Source organism: Neomonachus schauinslandi, chromosome 6 (assembly GCF_002201575.2).
Source record: "Neomonachus schauinslandi chromosome 6, ASM220157v2, whole genome shotgun sequence".
NCBI classification, from domain to species: domain Eukaryota; kingdom Metazoa; phylum Chordata; class Mammalia; order Carnivora; family Phocidae; genus Neomonachus; species Neomonachus schauinslandi.
Window position 1 is genome coordinate 43,503,643 of NC_058408.1, and position 24,961 is coordinate 43,528,603.

Below are 24,961 nucleotides of genomic sequence, written 5' to 3' on the forward strand. Positions count from 1 at the left end.
GAATTCCTAGCATGTTTTATTTCAGAAATGGCTGCATTATTAGGATTTGGCCTTGAACAGGTGATTCTTCTCAGATGCAGGAATGTGGCTAGGTAGGACCTCCAAGGGCTTAGGTGGTGACCTGAAGGTTCCTTGCAAATGCTGGGCTGGCAGGGAACCCACTCTGCCATTAGTCACAACCCAAAGGAGGAGCCATACAGATGCCACCAGGCCATGAGGATGGACTGGATCTGTGTGATCACAGGCCCAGAGCATCGGGACAATGGTCTTCTGAAATTAAGGAAATGGACACAAATTCTTCTGAGAAACCCTACTATTCCCAGACCTGCCTCCCAGGTTTTGGAACCTGAAAGCCTCTGTCCTTAGCCTCGTCGGCAGCTGCGGTGCGTGGGGGTTTGTGGGGCGTGAGTGGGCAGGTGGGGGGTGTTGGGAAGGTGGAGGCGGCTTGGCCTTCTTTACTGGGGGTGGCTCTCACGCTGAGGCTGGCTACGCTATCCTATCGAACGGGAAGTTACCACCACAGGAATGCATCAAGACTACAAACATAAAGAACCACAGACACAGGTTTCATCCAAATTCTATGAGGAGTGAAGAACAACAACAACAACAAAACAAAACAGAAAAACAAAAAACAAGAGAAGAAAGAGAAGAAAAGAAAGGAAAAAATAGCCCTTCGTGGTAAAGGGCATGCTGGGAAGGCGAGAGCCAGAGCCGCCTCCCCAGAGCATGCTGGGAGGACGGGCCCCGGAGCCGCTCTCTAGAGCATGCTGGGAGACAGACACCAGCACGTCTCCAGGGACTGCGCTTCCCCCAACTCCCACCCCTGTTCCCTCACCCACCCCCAACCCAGAGACTAGAGGAAAGTCTGTCCAAAGATGACTGCCGAAGAGGGTATGCTGTGGTTCTCTGCAGGTCCCCCACACTGTGGAGGGTTGAGTCAGCAAGTGGGGAGAACAGTCAAGATGAGGAGATGGAGAAACAGAGAGGCAGGAGAAAAACGGGGGGACTGACAGAGCCTGGAGGGGCCAGTGTGTTGGCGGAGGACGAGGGCAGAGTGGAGCGTGCGGCCGTGTGGCTGCTAGCCCGAGGCGTTGATGTAGAGCTGGCTCTTGAGAATGTAGTCGATGACTGGCTGGGACAGGTAATCCACCACGTGGCCGTCCCCATGCTGCAGGGCCAGCCTGGAGGAGAAGAGACGGTGGTCACATGACACCTTCCTTGACCAAGGCCGAAGGACGGGCCTGCCCACTCTCCTTCAGGGAAAGGGTTTACCCAACACCCCAGTCTCTGCCTTTGCTTAGGCTCCATAAATGGCTTCCCTCTTGGGAAAAGCTCGCCTGCCCCAGAATTCCTCCTGCAGCCTGGTGACCCCATTCCATCCTGGCTCTGCCATTTCCTGGCACAGGGACCTCAAGCAAGTTATTTAAGCCCCTCTGTTCTTCAGTTTTCCCCTCTGTAAAAATGAGGGGAATATTTGGGCCCATCTCCTTCAGTTATTAAAAGGAATTAAAAAATAAAAATAAAAGGATTAAATGAGTCATGCAAAGCCTTTAGAATAGCCCAAACACACAGTAGGTATTTAAATGTGTTGACTGTTCTTATTTTTTTTCCTTCGTGTTTCTCTGCATCATGGTCTCATGAAAGTGGATCTCCCGAGGGACCACTTCTTTCCTTCCTACGGGAGCCCTGACACAGAAGAAGGTGACCTCCTCTGAGGCAAGGAGGAAGGAGGAAGGCACTACCAGGTACGAGAGAGTTCCAGTGAGGCGCTTTGGTTTCTTCACAGTTGTGCTCCAGCCTTGGTCTGGCTGCTTCCCATTCTCTGCTCATACGATGGTCTTGGGAATGTCAGGCCCCACAGAGCTATTTGTAAAAAATGCACATACTCCTCCAGAAATGTAGATTCTAAAAGGCAGCTGAGTCCTGCCCTGTGAGACCTCTTCAGAGGCTGGCTCACAGCCTCTTCAGTGCATACACTGTCTTGATCTTGCAAGAAAGCTAGGTCCCTAAGTGCCTCCCTGCACAGTTCACAGGGAGGCTTCTGGAAAAAGTGATCTGTATCCATAGTTTCCAAATGCCAATCCCAGCTTGATCAGAATCACCCAGGAAGCAGATTCCTAGGCCCATCCACCACGGATTCTGATTCAGTGGGATTCAAGGGGACACGGGAATTTGTGTGCTTGTGTAAGCTGGTGGGGTAGTTTTATTGTGCAGCCATGTTTGGAACGAAATCCTTCTCCTCTCCCCTCATTGGCCCTTGTTATTGGGTTTCAGCTCTCACCTCACAGTTTGATGCTCTGCTACTCTTTGAAGTGTGTACATAATCACCTTCTAGGGAGGAAGTCCAGTAGACCTTTAAAAATGCTGGGCCCATCTGATTTCTCTGAACTATGTGACGGAGATGACAATGCTCCCCATCTTTGTGCCCTCTCTTGCCTTGGTTCTTGGGCCAGCACGGCTGGTGGTCTCTGACGGCTCCTTAGCCTTCTTTTAAATGCTTCTCTTCTTACTGACTCTCCCTGTGAGCTCAGCCATACTCTTAACGTAATTTACAGCTATGTGCTCATGGCTTTCGGTTCTATTCCACTTCCAGACCTCTACGTTCATATACCTCACCATTCCACTGGACACTTCCAGTTGCAGCTTGTGGCGGAGACTGTTACCTGGTCCTTAGCATCCATTCTCTCCTTCTATTTAGGAATAGAACCTCCTGAGTTTAAGCTGGGCACATAAAGTCCATGTTTCAGCCTCCCTTGCGGCAAGCTATGGCCGCGCGACTGGGGCTGAGCCCATGGGGTGCAGCGGGGGAGTGATGTGTACAACGATGAGTCACCTTTTAAAAGACAAAGCTCCTGCCCTTTCCAGCGGTCACGGCAGCAGCTGGGGACCCACAGATAAGAGGCTTCAGGTGAAAGAGGTCAGAGATTCAATCTCTTTTGACTTCAGTAAGAGGGAAATAAACATTTCTCTTATTTAAACTATGACTATTTGGGCTCTTTTTGTTATGGCAGCTTAGCCTATACTCTCATTAATACCATAAACACCTCAAACTAAAGAGTCTCAAACTAAAAACATCCTCTTCCTCCCGAGAACTAGGTAAAACTAGCTGATGATCCATCTCCCTCTTTAAAAGTAAATGACTGAGGGGGTGCCTGGGTGGCTCAGTCAGTTGAACGTCTGACTCTTGATTTTGGCTCAGGTCGTGATTTCAGGGTTGTGAGATCGAGCCCCATGTTGGGCTCTGCGCTGGGTGTGGAACCTGCTTAAGATTCTCTCTCTCTCTCTCCCTCTCCCCCTGCCCCCCCCCCCCCCCCCCCGGGCCCCCCCCCCCCCCCCAAAAAAAAAAAAAAGTAGATAACGGGGGACAAATACATGAGGTCCCCAAAGAAGGCTAAATACCAGGCAGCAGGTGTCAGCAAATGGTAAGAGTCAGTTGTATTAAAACTTGTAAGCCCATTTGACCAAGGTCCCTCTGGCTGTTAAACGTACCTGCTCTTGGTTGAGCTGACAACAGACATGGGATGGTTGATGTCATCCTTCACCACCATAATGTTATTCTGGAGACAGAGCACAGAAAGCAGGTTGCCCTCCCCTCACACTTAAACTCCTCGGGTGCCCTCACTCTTCCTTACCACCGCTGCCCCCTACCACCTCCCCCCACCACCCCACAGGCCCCCCAGAGAAGGAACACGCCACAGAGCTAGAGCAGCAAAGAGATGGAGGACTCACTTTGTATTTGCGGAGTATTGAGGAGTGATTCATAATTCGGTCTGTGTCAGCTGCGTCCCGGGGCACCACCACAATCCCAAAGTCCCCGACGATCACCTCCATCTGAAAAAACAAAGACAGCGTCGTTTGGTGCATCCATGACTCCAACCCCTACTAAGCAACTACTTAGCAGGTGGAATGATCTTCCATGTGGAACCCCAAGCTCTGGTCCTAAGCTTGCCTTCTCAACCCTACCAGTCAGCTCTTTCAAGTAACAGCCTGTAACAGTGTTAGTGGAATGAGTGGGAACTTTGCCTGGCACCACAGAAGATGCTTAATAAATACCTCTAGACTGAATGAATAAATGTGCTCCTGCATGTCTAGGCATCTCCAATTCCTGAGGCTCCCATTGAGTTCATTATGCCGAAGTGTAATAGGAATGACACGTAGTCCTTACATGGTAGACACCCTCACAGGCGACACAGGTCCCGTTGCCCAGCAAGTGTACCCCCGCTCCCAGCCGGACTATTGAGAAGGGCTGAATGCTCCCTGGCTCACCCATGTCAAAGCTGCTGGGGACTCAAGGGTGATGAAGAGCATGGAAGGGCTTAGAACGCCTGTGTGCCCACAGGCAGTGATAGAAAGAATATCACTATGGGGTCACTTCTGAGATCAGCCTCTGATAAATGCTTGCTGCCCTAATGAGAAATGAAACCTTTTCATGAAGAAAAAATTATTTTTTCTGGTTATACACACAGTACAAGCTTGGGAAATTCAGGGGAAAAAAATCAATCACAACCGCACAATCTGGATAACTACTCTTAACATAGTGTGTTCTGTCCAGTGTTTCCTTCTTTATAAATAAGTGTATATACCTACAACTGGATTACACTGAAAAATTAATCATTTTATCTGTATTTTTTATTTAGTATTATATTGTGAGCATTTTTCACATTGTTAAAAATTACTTGAAAAAATTAAGTTTTAACAGTCTGATTATTTCATTGTCTGTACTATGATATACATGATATATTAAACCAACCTTGTATTATAGAATGTGTACAGTTACTTCTGATTTTTTGCAAGTATACATAACACTTTGTTGAAGATCTTTATATATAAATCTTTTGCCACATCTCTATTTCCTTAGGATAAGAAGTAAAATGATTAGATGAAAGGATATACACTGAACAGATTTCAAAATCTTAAGACCTATTACCAAGTTGCTTTCTGGAAACTCGGGCCAATCTTTATTTTCAAAAAGCTTGAAAGTTATGGCATTTAATAGACTTGGATCTCGCCCGGGCATATTACTGTTTCGATCTTGCCAATTAAGGATCCCAGATGCGGAGAAAAGGGAGGGGGAGACAGGTTGCTTCTAAGCAGGGCAGCTCATTGTGCAAGACCCGCTCTGGTGGCAAGGGACCCAGGTTTTTCCTCCTAATAAGTGCCACAGAAACAGACATTAGGGAGCACTGTGGCCACCTCTTCTCTATCAGACAACTTCGATACGAGCAGAATTCCACTTCGCAGTCTGATTCATTGATTATGTTTGCGTACGTATGTGTGCGCCCAAGCATGTGTGCACATGCCCTTGGGTATTTCCAGCCACCTTTCCCCTACTTCTCCCATTGCTTACAACTGGGGCTAGAGTTGCAGCTGGAACTCTGATGTTGCTGACACAGAAAGCTGGCTGAAGGTGCCCTGGGAGGGAAGCTGTGGAGAGAAGTTAGAAGCCAGGTATAGAATATCAGAGTCCCCATTGGATCATGCCATTTGGAAGAGACAGAGCATTATACCGCATGCTGCATCTGTCGGTAGTGCTCAGGTGGGGCAAACAGGCATCAAGCATTTGTCCTATAAACCAGGAATGTTAGGGAGAGGCAGGGCAAGGAGTTGGGAGGTAAAGCCACTCCTCCTCCACAGCTTTAGAATATTGCACTGGGATTCACTACTCAGAAGGTAACCCGAGGCACTGGTTCTCAAACTTGGCTGCACATGAGAATCACCTGAGGAGCTTTTAACACTCTCAAAGCCCAACTCGTACCTAAGAGCAGTGAAAGTCAGAATCTCGGAGAATGGAACCCAGGCATCAATAGTTTGTCTAAATTTCCCAGGTGATTCCAATATGCAACCAGCTTGAGGACCAGGGGTCTAAGTACTGCTTAAAACTCCGGGGGAAGTGGTAGGGTGGAGAAAGAGAAAAGAGAAGGGGGAGGAGAGGAGAGGACGGGAGGGGGAAGAGGGGAGGGAATCTATCCAAGCTGGTACATACGAACATTCCTCAACTGCCTCTCTTGGTAGATGACTCAAGATACCTGGTGTACATGGCATAATGTAGGATCTGCCTTCAATTTGATTCTGAGGACTTGGTAGATGTTCCATAAGCGATGAATGAACTAAGAGGGCTATTTTAAGTGAGCATTCTCAGTGAAAGCCTGAAAACAACGGTTCCGCCTGGAGTCCGGCCTCGCGGGGGATGTCACCCTATGGTGACACCCTATGGATGACATTAGTACAGCTGCTGCTTCCCACTCAGGAGCTAATAATCTGAGCACTCAATCAGTAACAGTGCCAGGTGGCTCAGTGGGTGGCAAGCAGATGGAGACCTTGCTGCCTGGGATGTTTTCTTTTTCCAGAAACAGGTGACAGACTTGCCCCCTGGGAATCGCAGACGGAGCGAGGGAGACAGGGTCTACAGGACAAGACATACAGCTTAACCACATCCAAGCTGCACGTCTGTGGGAGTTCGGGTCAGAGACTGCAGATCTTTTCTGCTCCTTTGCCTAGACCCTAGGACACTGGGCTTGATTTTCATGCTGGAGGGTATCTGTGTGGGTGTGCGTCTGGGGGTGGGGAGAGATGCCATGTTCTAGAGTTGGTAAGGTGTGACCTCTGTCCCATACGCATCCATCTCGTGCAGGGACTTAGCTGTCCTTCCCACCCCCACCCCCAAACCCCGTTTCCTGTCTTCGCCTGCCCCCCAGGAGACCACCCCTCTTGGTTTCCTCCTACCTCAGCAGCTGCAATTTTTGGTCTTCTTGTGCTGGTTCTTTCTCATGTCCCTAACCTTGACCCACTGGAGTCCCCCGGGCCTCAATCCTTGGACCTCTTCTTTCTTCTAGCTACACTCATACTCTTAATGATTTCACTCAATTTCAAAGCATTAGAGACAGACCGAAGGCTCCCAAATTAATACCTGGGGCATAACTTCTCTCCTGAACTTCAAACTCATATATCCAGCAGCCTTTTCAGTATGCCTATTTAGTGGGGCACCCCAAATCTAAAATGTCCATGGGCACCCAAACCCTCTGACATCAATCAATGAGTAAATCAGCCAATCCTCATACCCCGCAAATGCTTTTCCTATAGTCTTCCTGTAGTCTTTTTCATTTCAGGAAATGGAAACTCTCTTCTCACAATTACTCAGGTCAAAGCCTGGGAATTTTCCTGGACTCCTCCCTTTCTCTCACATCCCACATTCTACCTAAAAGGTACCCAATTGATTCCAGTTTCAAAACAAATCCAAGAATCTGCTCGTTTTTCACCATTTCCATCAAGTCTCTGCTGGTCCAAGCCTCCTTTGGTAGGTTAAATAATGGCCCCCAAAGATAACCAGGTCCTAATCTGTGGGACCTGTGAATGTTACCTTATATGGCAACATATATGCAGATGTGATTAAGCAAAGGATCTTGAAATTATCCTACATAATCTAGGTGAGCCCTAAGGTAATAACAAGTGTCCTTACAAGAGGGAGGCAGAGGGAGATTTAACACAGAAGAGAGAAGATAATGTAAAGACAGAGCAGAGAGAGATTTGAAGATGCTCCACTGTTGGCCTTGAAGATGGAAAGAAGGGTCATAAGCCAAGGAAGGCAAGCGATGCAGCTCTAGAAGCTGGAGAAGGTGAGGACACAGATTCTCCCCTGGAGCCTCTGGAGGGAATGTGGCCTTGCCAACAACTTGGTCTTGGCCCACTGAAACCTATTTTGGACCTCTGGCTTCCAGAAGTGTAAGAGAATAAATGTGTTTGTGTGTGTTGTTGTTTTAAGATTTTATTTATTTATCTATTTGAGAGAGAGACAGAGAGCGAGCGGGCAGGGGGAGGGGCAAAGGGGGAGGGAAAGGCAGAGGGAGAGAGAATCTTGAGCAGACTCCGTGCTGAGCACGGAGCCCTATGCAGGGCTTGATCTTATGTCCCTGAGATCGTGACCTAAGCTGAAACCAAGAGTCAGAACCTTAACCAACTGAGCCACCCAGGCGCCCCTGTGTGTGGCCTTAAGCCACCAATCTTCAGCAACAGAAAAGTAATTCATCCCCATCACCTCTCACTTGGATTACTCTGGTCTCCGTGTTTTTCTCTTGCCTTTTTTTCAGTCTATTCCCAACAGCCAGACCGAGTGTATTAAAATAGATTGTGCTGCTCCTTGGCTCAAAAGTCTTCACTTAAATGTCACCTTCTCAGTGAGACCAGGCTATTTCAACTTGTGTGGCCATGCACGCAGACCCACAGGCTATCCACACCTGCACCGTCCCTGCCCCTTCTTGGGTTTGCTGCTCCTCCTTAGCCTTTATGTCCATCTAATACCTTATATATTTTCTTTGTTCCCCCTCATTTTTGTCTCTTTCTCTCTCTTCTATAAAGGTAACCTCCATGAGGACAGGGAACTTTGTGTGTTTGGTTTACCACTGTGTCCCCAGAGGAGAAGGACCTGGCGCCTCATACATGCTTAATAGGTGCTGTTGAAAAAGTAGATTCCTGCAGAGTCTTGTCTGGCAGCTGAGGCCGAGCCATTAGCTCATAAACTCTGTCTCAGGACCTGGCGACGAGCCCACAGTACCTCATGGGAGCTCTGGGAGGCCCAAAGATAGACTCTCAGGTCCTATGATAAGTTAAGGGTGAGCTTACTTTTGCAGGTTCCCACATTTGATCTGATTGGTGGGCAGAAGCACCTGGGGCAGCTTTAAAACCAATGACAAAAGTAGAGCCCCCAGACCTCACCCCAGGGATTTTGATCCAACATGTCTAGGATGGGCTGGAGCCTCTCTCTTCACAAAGCTCCCTAATCCTTCTGATGTGCACCAACCCCTGGGGAATTGATGCTTCAAATCACATTGGCAGCTGCCTAAGCTGCTAATTCTCTGGCTTGGTTTGGGATGAGGTCAAAATGAGATACTCGTGCGACAAGCATCTCTGAGGATTCCAGCAAAAATGAGGACAAGCACGTCACTCTGTGCACTGGGGAGTGGGGGGCGGGGGGTTGGGGCGGACATCTGACTCCAGGAAACAGAGGGTGCTCAGGCTCTCCCTGCCTATGGAGCCTGCAGGAGTGTGCTCAGACCCCTGGGATGGAGCTGTTATTCCAGCATGAGGGGGGCCCATGTCTCCTGCATGTTCATGAAGAGGTCTCCGCCTCCGGAGTAGGGAGGTGGGTGAGTCGCCAAGGTAGCAGAGCTGTTCTGCTCGGCAAGTCCCTTTCCTGATGCTGACCAATGTGACCCCATACTACCCCGCCACAGTTAGCAAGATCAGGGTAGAGTCTTCTCCTACCCCCCACCCCCGCCCAGCATATAGTGGCCCTCTCAGTTGAGCTCTGGCCGGTCATGCCTGAGGTGGGGGTCTATGACATTCATCCTGTTTCAACTTCCTGCTCACAGGCACAGCGTTTTGATCATATCTTTTCATCCTCTGGTCAAAAGCTCCCCAGGGGAGGCAGGGGTGGGGATGGGGAGAGGAAGTGGGAGGGGGTGGACTCTGCTTCCCCAAATGTGGGGAATCTGAAGGGAGGATATGAGACATGTTGAGGCAGGAAGCAACTTGGCCTTGGGAGAGAGAACACTCATGAGGACCAAGGCGGCAAATCTGGAAGGAATGTGAAGTTCTCATCATCTTTCCAGGAGGCTGAATTTCAATATCTGCACTGTTGGATTAGAGGGATGCTTTGGGTTGGGGATGCCCTGTGCTCTTAGCCAAGTACTTTCCTGGGCACCAGGGACAGAGGGCTTCATCTCTTGGATCGATCACTACCTAGGAGGAGGCATTAAACAAATGATTAATGATTTCAAGTGTATCTATTGCTATGAAGGATGAGGGCAGGTTACTATATTAAGTGGCTAATACCTTGTAGTGGCTAATGTCTTATGGGTAACTTGTAAAAGTTTGGGCCACATCTCATGGTAGACTTAAACTCTCTTATGGGCTAAGCTCCTCCAACCAAGGAGGAGGTACTCTTTCATTCCACAAACTTTTATGCCGTGTATATGGTAAATGGGGCACTCTCCTGGTGTTGCCAAATAGGACAGGTAAATCTAGTATACTCATAGAGCTAGTATACTCATAAACAAAAAGGTAAATAAGAATACATGAGGTGGAATTAGTATAATACTGAATATAAAACACAATGACCTTTAAGTTGAAACCAAAATGACAAGAAGGGGCCAGACATAGGGATATCTGGGGTAAGAGCACTCCTAGTTAGGCCACAACTAGTGCAAAGGCCCTGAGGTAGGAAAATATATTTTAAAAAAATAAGACTGAAGCATAGAGAAGTAGGAAAAATAGACAAGGACCAGATCAAAGATGGTGCTTCATTCCAATTGCAAACAGAAGTCATTAGAGTGTTTTAAACAGAAGGTTTGACTTCCATTGACAACAGGATCCAATTTACATTGATTTGCCCAGGCAAGTGTAAGTGGACCCTCTGTAAGATCATTCTGAAATCAGGTTTCAGAATCCTGACCATCTCCCCCAAACAGTGCTCTCTTCTCAGTACATGCGTGACTTGAGCCCACTTGTGTTTCTTCTCCAGATGAGGATGTTCAGCGATAGACAAGGGACTGTTAGTAAGGAGGGAAACAAACAGGCATTAAGCTATTTGTTATGTGCCAAGCACAGTGCTGGGAGCTTTACTGATTACTACACCTAATCCTTACAACAATGGTGTTCTGAGATATGTGCCTCAGTTCTCCATTTATAGATGGGAAAATCAAGACTCAGATATAGTAACTAGTTAGTGGATTTGAACCCACTCTGGTCAGCTTTAAAGGCTCTTCCTGCCACATCAAACCTCTTCGAGATCCATTTCTTCAGACTCACATTTTAGTGACTTGAAACTTTTTTGGTTTGAAAATATATTCTTATTTTTTGTCCAGGTTTATCATGGGCTTCCTCCGTTCATTACTGTACATCGCCCCCTGGAGTATATAATTTTGTATTCTTTCAATGGGGTTGCAAAAGATGCAAGGAATGGTGTCCTGCAGAAGCCACATAGTGGGTTAGGGGTTTCTGAAATATGCCCCACCCATTTTGGCAAAAGAATTCTCCACCCTTGTTCTGACCTCTGTTCCTCTCTGGAGGGAAAGCAGGGCAAGAGGTTAGTATGATCAGGGTTGAGAAAGTGGGAAGGCATTTCCAGAATGGCTCTCTTAAGTGCAAATAAATGATCCTTCAGAGGGGTTTTCCAGAGGAAATTATCCCCATTCCCATTTCCAATTTGACTGGGGGTTGTGGGAAGGCAAGAGATTCCAGACTCAAGTCAAAAGCTTGAAAACCAAACCAACAGTATCTTTCACATGAGAACCAGAATCTTCCATGATAGGAGCTAAGCCTCCTTCCCTAGAGCCTATAAATTTGACATTGGTTTTATCAGTGTGGGGGCCTAATCCCCCTGGGTGGAAATGTCCATCGGGCTTCCTGGCTGGGGCTGGACTGTCTGATAAAAACCATCTGAGCCTGAAAGACCAAATGTTTGTCTTTGCTCTATGAGTCCCAGAGCCCTGGGATTTCTTCTGGAGTGGCTAGTGCCCCAGGCTCTTCCTCTGTTTATTTTCTTTGGTTGTTTTCTCATCCCTGGTGGATGTAGGAAGCAGTTAGCCCATGGCTGGTTGGCTGGAAAAATGTAGGGTACAGCCAATTAGAGCCAGCCCGTGGAATGCTAGGTTTCAAGAAGTACAAAAAGAAAGAAAAAGAAAACACAATTTTCCTTACCTGCCCATCTCTGGTGCCTAATGTTCCACCTTCAGATTTTCATTCCTTTTGGTTAATTATTGCCCCTTGCTCATTTAAAATGCAAATGCCATTTGAAAGCAGCTAATACATTTAATCATTAAACTTAATGATTTTGCCTGTTTGCTGAAAAGTCAAAAGCTTCTCAAATAAAGACCAAGATAAACCATCTCTTTCAACCAGCCAGAACCATCTCCTCAGAAGCTCTTGTTCCCACCATTAGACCCTTTACAGCCTTCTCTCAACCCCAAAAGCCCATCTCTTTCCACCCACTTAACCCAATCCTGCCCATTACTCAAAGCCCAGCTCAAGTGCTCCCCTCTTGCAGCCTGCTATGAAAAAATATATATATTTCTCATCCTTCTCACTGTCTTTTATGGATTAGGGATCTGAAGACTTGTGCAATTTCACTTCCCAGGAGTGTGCTGGGGGTTAACTGAGCTAATCCAGGAGAAACATCAAAGTGTTTATTTCTCTCTGCCCCCCTAGAAAGTAAAGTGCCCACAGTGAGAAGCTTTGTTTTGTTTTCTCTGCTCATTCAGGCCTAGAGCCATGCCTGGCACTTGGTAGGTACTCAACGAATATTTTAAAACCAATAGATGAATAACAGCCCACATTTATTGAGCGCTTACTAGTTTCAGGAACTCTTCTAAACTTTTTACAATTTTATCGCATGCAATAGAAAAAACTAATGTATTTTTAGACTGCACGTGCCTTAAGGACAGATAACGTGCTCATATTCATACTGGGGTCTAAAACCAGTAAGTATTAGTGGAAAGATTGAATGAAGGAAAGAATGCTGGAATCAGAATTAATTTGCCAGACTGCCTTCCACTGTAATATGATGGACGAAGCAGCTGACAGCATAAGAGCTCTAGACAACTGGTTTTATTTGGGGGAGGGGAGTGAGTGTAACAGCTTCCTGCTTCACAAATGTGTGCTCACGGCTGACCCTTTCATCTCTGGCCTTGACTTCCCAGAGATCCTGCTCCATGCTTGGAAACCTGCTTTCGTGTTGGTGCCAGGATGTGCACAGCAAAAATCAGGTCCCCTAGGGGAGACCGACTCTGTAATAAAAACCCAGGGATGGGAAGGGCTGGCCCCCACCCCACCCCCCACTCCGGGGTGCTGCTCTCCAAGGCTAGCCCAGGAGCCTGGATCTTGAATTCTCTCAGGAATCACGAATGAAAAAGCCAACTGCCAGGCCGCACAAGCAGCTCCGTTGTATCCCATGGAGAGAAACTTGATGAATATGTATGGAATTTTCTCCCCCTGGAATGTAAGGGGATGGGTGTGTCATTGGTCAGAGGAGGTCAGAATTCACTGTGGGCTAATGGAGCTTTGTGCCTAATAGGAAATGCCCAAGGGATGAGTTAGGAGGTGGGTTTGTTCCTTTGGCTGTGGGATTAGACGTCTGGATGGAGAGCACTGCTTCAGGAGTCCCAATTGCAAGAGCTAGATGGACTCCAGAGAATCTGTGACCATGCTGGAGGAAGCCCGCTGCGGGACAGACCAACTCAGCTGCTTCCCAGCCCAGCTGGGGGCAAAGCTGCTCCATAGCCCGCCTTGAGTTTTCTTTACAGAAGGGTGGAGAGACTCCTATTTCTCCCCAGACCTGTGGCTTCTCTCCTGTCATCAGAATCCTGAGGATTCTGAAGAACATGGGAGGCTGGGGTGTGGAGCCAGGGCCTGTGACCTTCCCAAGGAGCTTGGCTCTTCTGCCCACCTCCTGTCCCCAGTCATGGGCAGATTCAGGGGTTTGGGCTCATGGTCACTAAACAGAGGTCTGTGGCCAACAAGTATCACTTGGGACACCAGCTAATGAAGAAACCCGGGATCGAAATAGGTCTCATATACCTCATCCCTGGTAATCTCATGGTTAGGAACTGAAAACCCTAAAATGGAGCCCTTCCAGGCAAACTCCAGATGGTAGAATTTTCTAGTAGAATAAGCAGGATTCACACTGTACCCAGTCTTTAAAGTAAGACCTTCCTTTTCTAGACCCTGAGATCCAACCTCTGCAAACAAGGACAGTGGAATAATCCTCGGAGTTACTAACTAGTTGTGTGTTCCCTACATCCCCCTCTACCCAGCCCAACCCTATTTCTAGCAGAGAACCAGACCCTTTACCAGACCCTGCTCTCTCATTTGCAGGGCAGAAAATAATGCTTTGCAGTCAGCGGCTTTAAGCTCACTGAAGAGATTTCACTAGCTATCCAGGATGAGAGAAAACAGGAAAGATACCTTTAGAAGAGAAAGAAGAGTTTCTGCATTCTCTGCCTCCCCCACTCCGTCCCCCCCCCCCCCCCCCACCCCCAGAGATAGAAGCTAGAGATCTGTGAAAATCACCCTCTCCTCCCTCCCAGGCAGCACCCTAGGGGCAAAACCTCAGAAGAAAATGAGTCCTGATGATCATTGGTGGGTGAGGCCCGGCGCTGGGCTTCTGGACTCGGCCAGGAGCCCTGCAGAACCCCACCACCTCCAAGTGACCAAGAATGTCCAGACAAGGAAGGCGTCCTGATGAACTAATGTTCACGTTCAGGGCCCACAGAAGCCTTTCAGGTTCTGCTAGTCAGTAATATAATAATTGAGACTAACTTCCCATCATCAGCCCTGTGGAATAGATTTGGACTTGAATTTTAATTTGATTTAAATAAATCAAAGGTGATATTTCTAGCACACCTCTTTTGTGGGTTGAGATCCACACTCGTTATGTAAGGAAACAGCTCCTTGATTTTTTTTTTCCCCTCTACCTCAGGTAGCCAGGCTGGATGCTCTGAATCTTCAGAGTAACCAACCACGGGGGAACACAGCTGAATAAAGGAGGGTTTTGCTCCCCCTTCACTGTCACATTCCCAGTAAATCAACAGCTATTGGTTGCTCTTATTTTTTGTCTAAACCTGTCCTGCTATTTTAGCACCTAGATCTTGTACACAATTTTGGCCACATTACTACTTTCACAGCACCATGTGAAGTTAGAGAAGAAAGTAAAAGTTAATTAAGCCATTTCATCCAGAACCGAAAGGAGATTTAGAATTTCACCTGCAAGAAACGGTCCAGGGGTGGAGATGAAAGCCCTACACAGTATAATTCACCTCCGGGAAACTCTCCCTCCCCTCTTGGTCCTCCCATAGCATGTTAGCACTCACACCCTTCACCTGGAATATCAGTGTGTATGTCCATGGGTCTGTTGAGGTAAATTTGCTTCTGAACGTTTGTTGTATGTAACTGTGTGTCGGGCACTAGGCTGGGCACTTCAGGTACACAATCTCATTTAATTTTCCCCCAATCCTATGAGATAGGCACTATTATTACACCCATTTTAGAGATGGGATAAACTGAGGCTCAAAATAGATTTTTGTCATGAGCTGTGTTGGAATAGAGCTGGAATGTGGAATCTGATCCTGAAGGTTCTCTCTCTCTCCAGAAACGTACATATATGTACATGAAAAAATTTCATATGTATATGTCTTGCCACCTGATACTTGGGGGAATAGACTGTATTGCCTATTTTTGTAAATGTCAGAATGTGATAGATAACATGCCATAGGTTTTTTTTTTTTTAAGATTTTATGTATTTATTTGACAGAGAGAGACACAGCGAGAGAGGGAACACAAGCAGGGGGAGGGGAGGAGGGAGAAGCAGGCCTCCCGCCGAGCAGGGAGCCCGATGCGGGGCTCGATCCCAGGACCCTGGGATCATGACCCGAGCCAAAGGCAGACGCTTAACCGACTGAGCCACCCAGGCGCCCCAACATGTCATAGATTTTTAAAAGCACAAGCAAGTTGTACTATGTGAAGTGATGTTAACTGAATTTGTGATAATATTTTGCAATATATACATATCTCAAATCATTGCGTTGTACATCTTAAACTAATACCATGTTACATACCAATTATATCTCAATAAAACTGGAAACAAACTGGCGCCCAGAAAGTTGAGTGATTTGCATGGGGTCTCACAGCAAGTTAATTAAAAAAGCACTAGGTCTGGAATTGCTGCCTTGAGAACCCAACTGGCATAGGGCTATGGAAGTGGGAGGGGGGTGGCTCAGTTGGTTAAGTGCCTGCCTTTGGCTCGTGTCATGATCCCAGGGTCCTGAGATCGAGCCCCGCATCGGGGACCCTGCTTAGCAGGGGAGTTTGCTTCTCTCTCTGCCTCTCCCCCGCCACCCCCTTTTGTGCTCTCTCTCTCTTGCTCACTCTTTCTCTCAAATAAATAAATAAAATCTTTAAAAAAAGGGGGGGCGGGCGCCTGGGTGGCTCAGTTGGTTAAGCGACTGCCTTCGGCTCAGGTCATGATCCTGGAGTCCTGGGATCGAGTCCCACATCGGGCTCCCTGCTCGGCAGGGGGTCTGCTTCCCCCTCTGCCCTCTTCCCTCTAGTGCTCTCTGTCTCTCATTCTCTCTCTCTCTCAAATAAATAAATAAAATCTTTAAAAAAAAAAGGGGGGGGGCTATGGAATTGGGAACTAGCAATAGCTCAGGTTATCCAATGAATGAATTAATGAAAGAGCAAGAATGAATGTACAGACCAAGAGCGAGTAACTTATGAATGAGCTGGTTTAAGACATCACCATCAGATCTGGCAACAAAAGATGTCCATTGAGCTTCTAAGTGGTATAAGTTTAACTTCCTGTTTCCCTCTATCCCCAGTCAATTGCTAGAAGGATTCTACTGACCTTTTGCCATGAATGCCTCCCCTCCTGACCCCTTCTTTCTTGTTGAGGGAATTCTAGGGTGGTATTTACCACCTCTTCAAAAGGAATCAAAGGAAAACAAAACACACATAATCTCAAAAGGGCCAAGGCTTTTTTTTAAATCCCTCCCTCCCCCACCTCCTGCCTCTGCCACACACATACACTCCAGGTACTACTTGGAGAAGGTATTCTATGACTCCGATTGTTTTCCCCAGGGGCTTTCCAGGAGCAAGCCCGAGTAGGAGTGAGTGTAAAAATGCAGTCAGAGCTAAAGCTTGGGATAGGTGAGCATTTTCTTCCATAGTGACGAGAATGGATTGTCCTCCTGGAAGCTCACAGGAGATGAGACCCTCGGGTTAGGGAGGGAGGCAGTGGGGGGAGGGAAGAGCAGAGGCCGAAACCAGGCGCCCCCTCCCCATCCTCCCCATGGCAGCTGTGCGTGGTGCTGTAGGGCCCTTGCTACTCACATCCGCCTCATTCCAGAGCCCGGGGATGCAGAAGGATTCCAGCAGGTCACTGCCACACAGCAGCAAGATCCGCAGCTCTGGGGAGAGGGAACAAAGTTGGCACAGGGATGAGTGGAGACCTGGAAAACATGCAACTCTCAGCCTTGCCGCTGATAAATACAGAAGTCTCCGATTCCTGGGGCTCCAACACCCATGTCCTCCAGGCTCCCCTGCACCATGGTGTGTGCGGTGTAGACACCTTTGCCTGCCTGGCTCATTTACAGACCACTCTTGTCCCCTGTGTGAGGAATTACTCATTCAGGGAGGGTCTTGGTTTGCCTGGTACCGAGGGGTTTCTGGGGACATGGGTCCTTCCATGCTAAACCAGGATGGCTGGGCATCCTCCGAGAGACAGAGCCGGCTATGTGACTTGTCTAAAGTCTGAGGGGCTCTCTCTTCTCCGTATCAAACTCAAGTGCCAACAGAGTTTGGTCCCCCTGCTGCTGTCCATTATCCAGGCTTCGTCTTTCATCACAAATGCGGAATGCTGGGGGGCCTGGGGGGACATCGAGTGTCCCCATGCAGTAGCTGAGTTAATCGGATGTCCTCTCTTTCCGGGGCCACCGTCCTCAGCAAAGAGCTTGAGAGCAAGGCCGAGCCCACCCCACCCCCATCCCAGGTGCACTTCCTGCTAGTCCGTTGTTTTCCTTCCCTTCCAGCCCACTCTGCATCATCCCAGCGAGGCCCCTCCAGACAGGCAGCGAAGTGACTGACTTACTAAAACAGAGCAATGGGGGGAAAAAGGATTCTGGGATTCTCAGGACCACGTGGGGAGAGACCCCTGCCGGGGTGTGACTCAGTGTGGAGTGTTTGGTTCCCAGGCATCCTGGGCCCTCCGGCGAGAGGCTGTGGGCATCTTGTCCGAAACGGTGAGAGAGACAGCCCAGCTCCGAGCCTTCCAGAGACCACCGCCACCCTGCACCGAGGCTGAGAGATGGCGGTTAGGTCTGCCTGCCTGAGACGTGACAGCTCGCTCGGGGACCTGACAAGGACTTACAGATGGTGACCTTGTCCCTGCTGTGGGAATCTCCAGATGGTACGGAAAAGGAAGGCCGCTGGGCTGACAACAGTGTCAGTATCTCATTCCACCCCCCACCCCCCCAACCCCGCATCCCGCCCTCAGGGAGCCCCGTGGAGCGCTGTGGTCTTTGTTCCTAAATACTCCTGCAGCCTCCTCTCTCCTCCATGCCATCCTGTAGCCCAAAGATCTGCTTAGGGGCAGGGACCTTAATTTATCTTTCTATCCCCCGGGCCTGGCAGAATGACCTGCACATGGTAGGCGCTCAGAATGTAATGAATAAGTGAACCACAGACAAGCTGCCCACAGAGGCCGTGCAGGCAAGTGGTCTAAGAGCCTTCTGGGCAGTCTGGGATGGCTCTGCTGGCCCTTATGGCCTTTGCTTTTGCAGCCCAAGGTCCTGGAGGGAGCGGTGTCTCCCTCCTTCCATGTTATGCCATGGGACTTCTGGCCCAACTCCCCATCTGTGGAGATGAACCAGTCTTCGTATGGCTGAGAGGAGCCACACTGGGCTCATTCCTGGGATCCTACTGTCCCCGACCCCACTTGGAACCGCCCAGGGCTCCAGAGTTCTCTTTCTGTGGAAAGAGATCGCCTGTAATTCTGTATGGTAACTCTGATCGCCTAAAATTTCAGTCAGGTGGCATTGTCCAGAGGATGTGCCGGCCCCTGGCTTTCTCTGTGTCAGTGGCTCTCAGTGGGGGGCCGTTTTGCCTCCTGAATTTGACAATGCCTGGAGACATTTCTGGTTGTCAAGACCAGGGAGAGGGGCGTGGAGGGCAGGAATGCTGGCGAACATCCTGCAAGGCACATACATGGCAGCCCCCACGACACAGAATTGCTTATTTCCAAACGTCAATGGTCCACAGTTGAGAAAGCCTGCTCTACAGCCATAAAAATAAATCTCTTTTCTATTCCCAAGCCAGGAACTCCCTTTCCCACTCGAGTACAATGTTGGGTTTTTTTTTTTAAAGCCAAAGCACAGAAAGTTAAAAAGTGAGGTCTCCACCCTTTCTTGCGGGACCAGAACAGATGCATTTGTCACGGACCAGAGGCCCTAGCGGAGCTTGGGATCCCACCATGGCCGCTGGAGGGCAGCAGCGATCTCTCGTGGTTTGTTGCCGGAGACTAGAGCTAGCATTTCCCGCCCGCAAAGCCTTCTGTCTGGGGCACCCCCCAGGAGCAGACAGTGGCTTAAGAACATGGAAACGGAGCCATAGGTGCTAGCTGAGCTAGGAGAACATGGCTTTTTCCTTCTCGCGAGGTGCAAGGGGATTTCAAGAAGGGGACTCGTGAGCCAGAGGGCCTCCCGGCACAGTCTGGAAGCAAGGCAGCTTCCTTCCACCTGCTCTGCGCTCCACCTCCTTCCCAGGTTCACCCCCATCCAGGGATCCAGAGCCAGGAGGCAGAACTAGCGCTGTCCCACCATACTCCCCTCCCAGGAATCCTGGCTCTGTGAAGCTCCGGCCCCGGGGCCCTTTCCAGCTCCCACTGCCCCCTGAGGCCACGGCCAGCTGGACCACACCAGGCCACGAATTGATCCTGACAGCTGTGGCTGCCCAGCTTTCCTTACTTGGAAAGAAGAGTAAGAATGGATCAGGCTAGCCCTGCCCCTCACCAGGCAGCGGAGAGATGAGGAACTTGAGGGTGCAGGCCTGGCAGCAAACTGTGCAAACCCTCATCAGCCTGCCCTTCTGTGGGCGGAGGCGCTCCCGGCAGGTGGCCTCACACACTGGCCCACCAGCCGGGAACGTAAACAAGGTCATGGCTGAAGCTTGCCACAGTAAATGCTTTCTGGAACAAGGAACGCAAGAAATGGAGAAATCGACATTGAATGCAGTTGCAAGTCTAAAGACTGCTCTGAGCTGGGCTGCTCAAGAAGACCTCCCAGGGAGCGCCGTTCCCGGCCAGGTGCGGAACTGCAGGACGTGGGAGTTCAGGGCTTGCTCTTCCTCGCCCTTGGCGTGTTTGGGAACTGGGGAACCTGGAGCCGAATGCTTCTGCCTTGTTTTGGGGGAGCAACCAGGAAGCCACGTTGCTGCTTTTTGTGGCCTTAAGATGGTGAAGGGCGGGTAAATAAAGGACATTAAAATACAGGAACAGGGCGCCTGGGTGGCTCAGTTGGTTAAGCGACTGTCTTCCGCTCAGGTCCTGATCCTGGAGTTCCAGGATCGAGTCCCGCATCGGGCTCCCTGCTCTGCAGGGAGCCCGCTTCTCCCTCTGACCCTACCCCCTCTTGTGCTCTCTCTCTCACTCTCTCTCTCTCTCAAATAAATAAAATAAAATCTCTAAATAAAATAAAATACAGGAACATAATTCAGAAGTGAGGAGTTTGGAGGACTTAGGATCTTTGTTAACACAGTGTACTGTTGTTAATACAATGTACTTAACTGTTGTTTCGTATTGGCTGCATTTGACAACCAGTTTGCATACTTCCTGAAAGTCGTAGAAAGGGTCCTAACAAAACAGTAGGCGCCAACTCAGGTACACCATGGCTCCTCAGATCACAGGACAGGACCCAGAGACACTCCTTGAAGTGATGTCACCTCTGCCTGGCCTCCTGGGAGAGAGCATGAGGCTCCGGGTACAGTCCTCCGCTCCCAGGATCCCAGCACGCACACCTGCCCACCAGCCCTCCACGGAGGCGCAGCGGCAAACGGATGGCCTGCAGTATTTCTGCAGCTGGGATTGCGGATTGGGCGTGTCTGCTAGACACCAGGCTGCCCCTCATGCTAGAGCTCCAAGCATTGCAGTTGTCACTGACCCTCCTTGTCACCTGGTACGGGGTCAACTCCAGCTCCATTCTGACAGCTGTCTGTTCTTTCCCCAGCTTCACACACTTGTGTCTCTCACCCGCTCTGGAACCTCGGGAAGAACTCAGTTTTCTGGTTTGCTCCCCAGGGTTCTGCGGGACTCCGCTCATTTCCACGGGTGGGTCAGCTCCTTCCCATCCGGCACCGTCCACCTGCTCTGGCCTTGGGCCTGCGCACGCTCACACAGACAGTGGGTGCCTTAGCCCCCGCCCACGGCTGCCGGGAAGCTGTGCAGGTGGCTCTCAGCCCCTCTCTCCTCCTTGCCCTCCGAGCCCGGAAATAAGGAAGAAGATAAGGAAGACAGGGGAGGGGGCCCGGGTGGCTCAGTCGTTAAGCATCTGCCTTCAGCTCAGGTCATGGTCCCAGGGTCCTGGGATGGAGTCCTACATTGGGCTCCCTGCTCCTCGGGAAGCCTGCTTCTCCCTCTCCCACTCCCCCTGCTTGTGTTCCCTCTCTCGCTGTGTCTCTCTCTGTCAAATAAATAAATAAAATCTTAAAAAAAAAAAAAAAAGGAAGACAGGGGAGCTCCTCCGCCTCACTCAGTGTCATGGGCCAAAGACAGGTCTCTCTGGCTGCCGCGGAAGCTTAACTTCCACGCGTTTTGGATGAGAGAGGGGAGGCTCCGAAGGGAACGTTGCCAAGCCAGCCAGTCCTACTTCCTGGGAACTGGCCAGGTGGGAGATAACTGAGAATCTGCTCTAGTTTGGAAGCCATCGTTCTGAGAGTAGACCCTGTTGCAAACACAACCCAGGGGCTCCAAGCCTCTCCCCTGCCCCCCTCTGCCCCCGGTAGAGGCAGGAAGCCCCAAGCGTCCCCGCTTTTCCGGCCACTTACCGATCTCCTCGTACCTCATCACCGTGCCCAGATTGGCGTTCTCATCTAGGGAGGAAAGAGGGAGTGGAGAAGCATGAGGGGCCTGACTGACTGCTACCCAACACGCGGTGGGCCCAGGGGCCTCCTCCGGAGTGAGTGGGATGGGGTGCAGCACATGGGGGTAGGGGGTCATTCCCTCCCTGCACAGAGAGCATCTGAGTACAGTGAATGGAGAGCAGTCCAGCCTAAAATGGAGAGGGAGCGTCTCCTCATGCTCCACGGCAGGAATTCACATTTCTGGGCCTTTAAGAATTATACAGCTTCGCTGGGAAGCCGATGACGAACACACACACACACTCATGCTGAGCACCTTCTGTTTCTTTCTGTATTTTAGGGAGGTAGTCCACAAAAGCAATGTCCTCTAAACTTAGGGAAACAGCTCTTAGGGGAGCCTGGGTGGCTGAGTCGTTAAGCGTCTGCCTTCGGCTCAGGTCATGATCCCAGGGTCCTGGGATCAAGCCCCGCATCGGGCTCCCTGGCCCGCGGGAAGCCTGCTTCTCCCTCTCCCACTCCCCCTGCTTGTGTTCCCTCTCTCACTGGGTCTCTCTCTATCAAATAAATAAATAAAATCTTTAAAAAAAAAAAAAGGAAAAGAAACAGCTCTTAGAGTCACAAGGAGGTGGCCCTCTCTCCTTAGGGGTTGCCTGGTTCAAAGAACAAGCGGAGGGTGTTGAGATGGCAGATACAGCAGGAGCCTGTGAAAGAGGAGGAGACAGAGGCTTTGACCTGTGCTCTGAAGTGTGCAATGCTGGCACGGGGGTTCACGGTGTGCACAAAAACCACAGAGCCACCATCTTGGTCCCCCATCTCCTCTCCTCCTCTGCCACCCCTCTTAGTGCCTTTTGGAAAATTGGCGGAATTTTCAGAAATCTCAGAAATGGCAGAAGTCCGTCTCAAAGCGTCAAAGGAATGAGGTCTAGACCTTCAGCTCTTCTGCACAGTGGAATTGGGGGATCCTGAAAGAGCCCCAGTGACTTGGATATTCTCTTCCATGCAGAGTCCTTGAGGGAAGAGCCAGAAACAGGGAATTAAGGAAAGAGCATGGGTGTTGGTAGCCTATCAGCAGGGAGGCAGACACTGCCAGAGCTGGGAGGACCAGAGGGAGGATTCTGGGCTCCTGAAAACTCTTAGGCATGTGGCCTCATTCTGTGTGTGAGGGTGGGGCGGTGGGGGTGGGGGTGGGGAATGAGCACATCACCACACTGAGGTCTCAGCAGCCCCAGGCCAGGCGGCTCACGCCGCTGGGCCCTGCGGGCCCGGGGACATTCCTGCTTGCTTCTGTTTTCTCTCCATCATTGCTCTATCAAGAGTCATCCCACAGCAGGTGCTGGGAGGTGTTTGCTGAATGAATGAATGCTCCCTTACCCACAAAGGTGAAGCGCTCCACCGGTGGGCGGACACAGCAGATCCGGCTTAGGCTTTCTCCCACCTTCCCCAAGATCTTGGCTAGGGGAGAGAGCAAGACAGACAGGGACAGAGGGAGAGAACCACTCACAACTTACAGCCCGGCATTTGGGCCACTTAAACAAGAGGGTTGCCCTGGAGGGGGCAGGGGTGGGGGTAGTGGGAGGCAGGAGGGTGGAGAGAAAGAACAGAAATATGACAGCAAACATTCCTTCCCGTTCACAGTCCAAGGCACAAGCACTGTGAGCCACAGACCGGACTATATGTTCTGCTCGTGTTTATTATACTGTCAAAGAATGGAAAATGTAGAAGAGGAAAATATATAAAGAGGAAAATAAAAAGCACCCATAATCCCATCCTGGGAGACAACCACCACTAACACATTGGCATATTATTTATTCTCCTCCACTTAAAAAAAATATGCATTATGCAGGTATGTTTGTACACCATAAGTTGGCTCATATTCTGCATTTAAAAGACATATTTGCTTTTTTCACTTTTTAATATGAGCCTTAGCCTTCATTCCTTCCCATGAAGATGGACTTTATAATAATCAGACATCCTGCTTTGGCTGAGAGGGATCTGGTTTTTGATGACCTCTCTGGGCTCTAATCCAGAAAATTTTTCTGAACCCCCACTTGTAGCTATATGAGACTTTGTGACTTACTCTGTTTAGAACATACTAATAACCTTATAGCTTATGGTCTCTAGGCTTGAAAAGTAATACCAGGATCTGTCTCTTGCAATGGGTTGGTAAAAAAAAATGTTGGAAAAAACACGGACCTTGGATTCAAATAGTCCTGAACATGAATTCTGACTCTTCTACTTTTGAGCTGTGTGACCTTAGGCAAATCACTTACCCTCTCTGAATTTCAGTTTTCTCCTTGTAAATGGGAACATAATATCTTTATCACAGAATTACTGCACAAAATACGAAATCACGTAAAACACTGGGCATTGTATGGGCACACAGGACTCGGTGTTGGGTAAATGTTGGAGCCCTTGCTCTCTGCCACTGAAGAGGTGGTTGAATGTGTGGGATTCTGAATGCAGATGCCTGGGTTGGACTCCGAGTCCTGACACCTCCTCAATGTGTGACCTTGGACAAGATCCTCAACTCCCTTGGAAGAGGCAGAGAAAAATGCTGCCTTTCGTATCTTTAATTCCCAGGAAGGCAATTATAAATATAATTTATAAATATAATTTAGAATTATAAACTTATAAATATAAGAAAAAATGCACACCATCAACCCTGTCTCTCTCTCATTGTGACTGCTTCTCTCTGATGCTCTATTTTAAGGACCAGAGCATCGGTGTCACCTTGTTAAAAATGCAAATTTTCCTTCCTTCTCCCAGACCTACTAAATCACATTCTGGGGAAGGGCCTAGCAATCTGGATTTTAACAAGCCCTCCAGTTGATTCTGAGGTTTGAGAACCACGGCTCCACACTGGTGTCCCCCTACCTGCAGTGGGCTTGCTGGACACATTGCTGTTCTGGTAAATGGGCTGGGGGGTCTCATTTTGGGGCTGTCCGACCACAGGCGTCATGGAGGGCGTGTTGACATTGGAGAGGATGCAGCCAGTCACCCGCTGGGGAAAGGGAGAGGTGCAAGGTCAGTGTCATTAGCCAAGTGACTTATGAAAAGCATTCCTAGTGATCTTCAAACGCTCATCCATTCGTCTATCACGGGGAAGCCGTTTGCAGCTGAGGTGGTGGCAGGGGCGGGTTCTAGACTCAGCTGTACCACATGGCTGCACGTGGCCGGCAGGAGGCAAGACCGCTAGCTCAGGGCTGGAAAAGCATGGGACGTAGTGTCGCACAGACGCTGGCTCAAGTTTGAGCTCTGCCCCCCTCCGGCTGCATGACCTTGGAGAGTTACCTTCTCTTGGACCTCAGCTCAGGAGTGTAGCACGGACAGGCCACATAGCTGCCTA

General features: G+C 49.5%; 1 protein-coding gene across 3 annotated transcripts in view; it reads right to left on the minus strand.

Moving 5' to 3' along the window:
- Positions 1-532: 532 nt before the first annotated feature.
- Positions 533-24,961, minus strand: part of NMNAT2 (nicotinamide nucleotide adenylyltransferase 2) — a 179,180-nt gene continuing 154,751 nt past the window's right edge. Inside the window, exons 7-13 of one of the 3 annotated variants that reach the window (XM_021682782.1) lie at positions 24,490-24,616; positions 22,987-23,067; positions 21,583-21,627; positions 16,879-16,955; positions 3,730-3,831; positions 3,490-3,557; positions 533-1,181 (exon numbers count right to left, since the gene is read on the minus strand). In XM_021682782.1, coding sequence (XP_021538457.1) covers positions 1,079-1,181; positions 3,490-3,557; positions 3,730-3,831; positions 16,879-16,955; positions 21,583-21,627; positions 22,987-23,067; positions 24,490-24,616 — 603 coding nt within the window. In that variant the 3' untranslated portion in view covers positions 533-1,078. Of the gene's footprint in view, positions 1,182-3,457; positions 3,558-3,729; positions 3,832-16,878; positions 16,956-21,582; positions 21,628-22,986; positions 23,068-24,489; positions 24,617-24,961 lie in introns of those variants that run through there. The other 2 variants (XM_021682779.1, XM_021682781.1) reach the window with 2 other exon arrangements.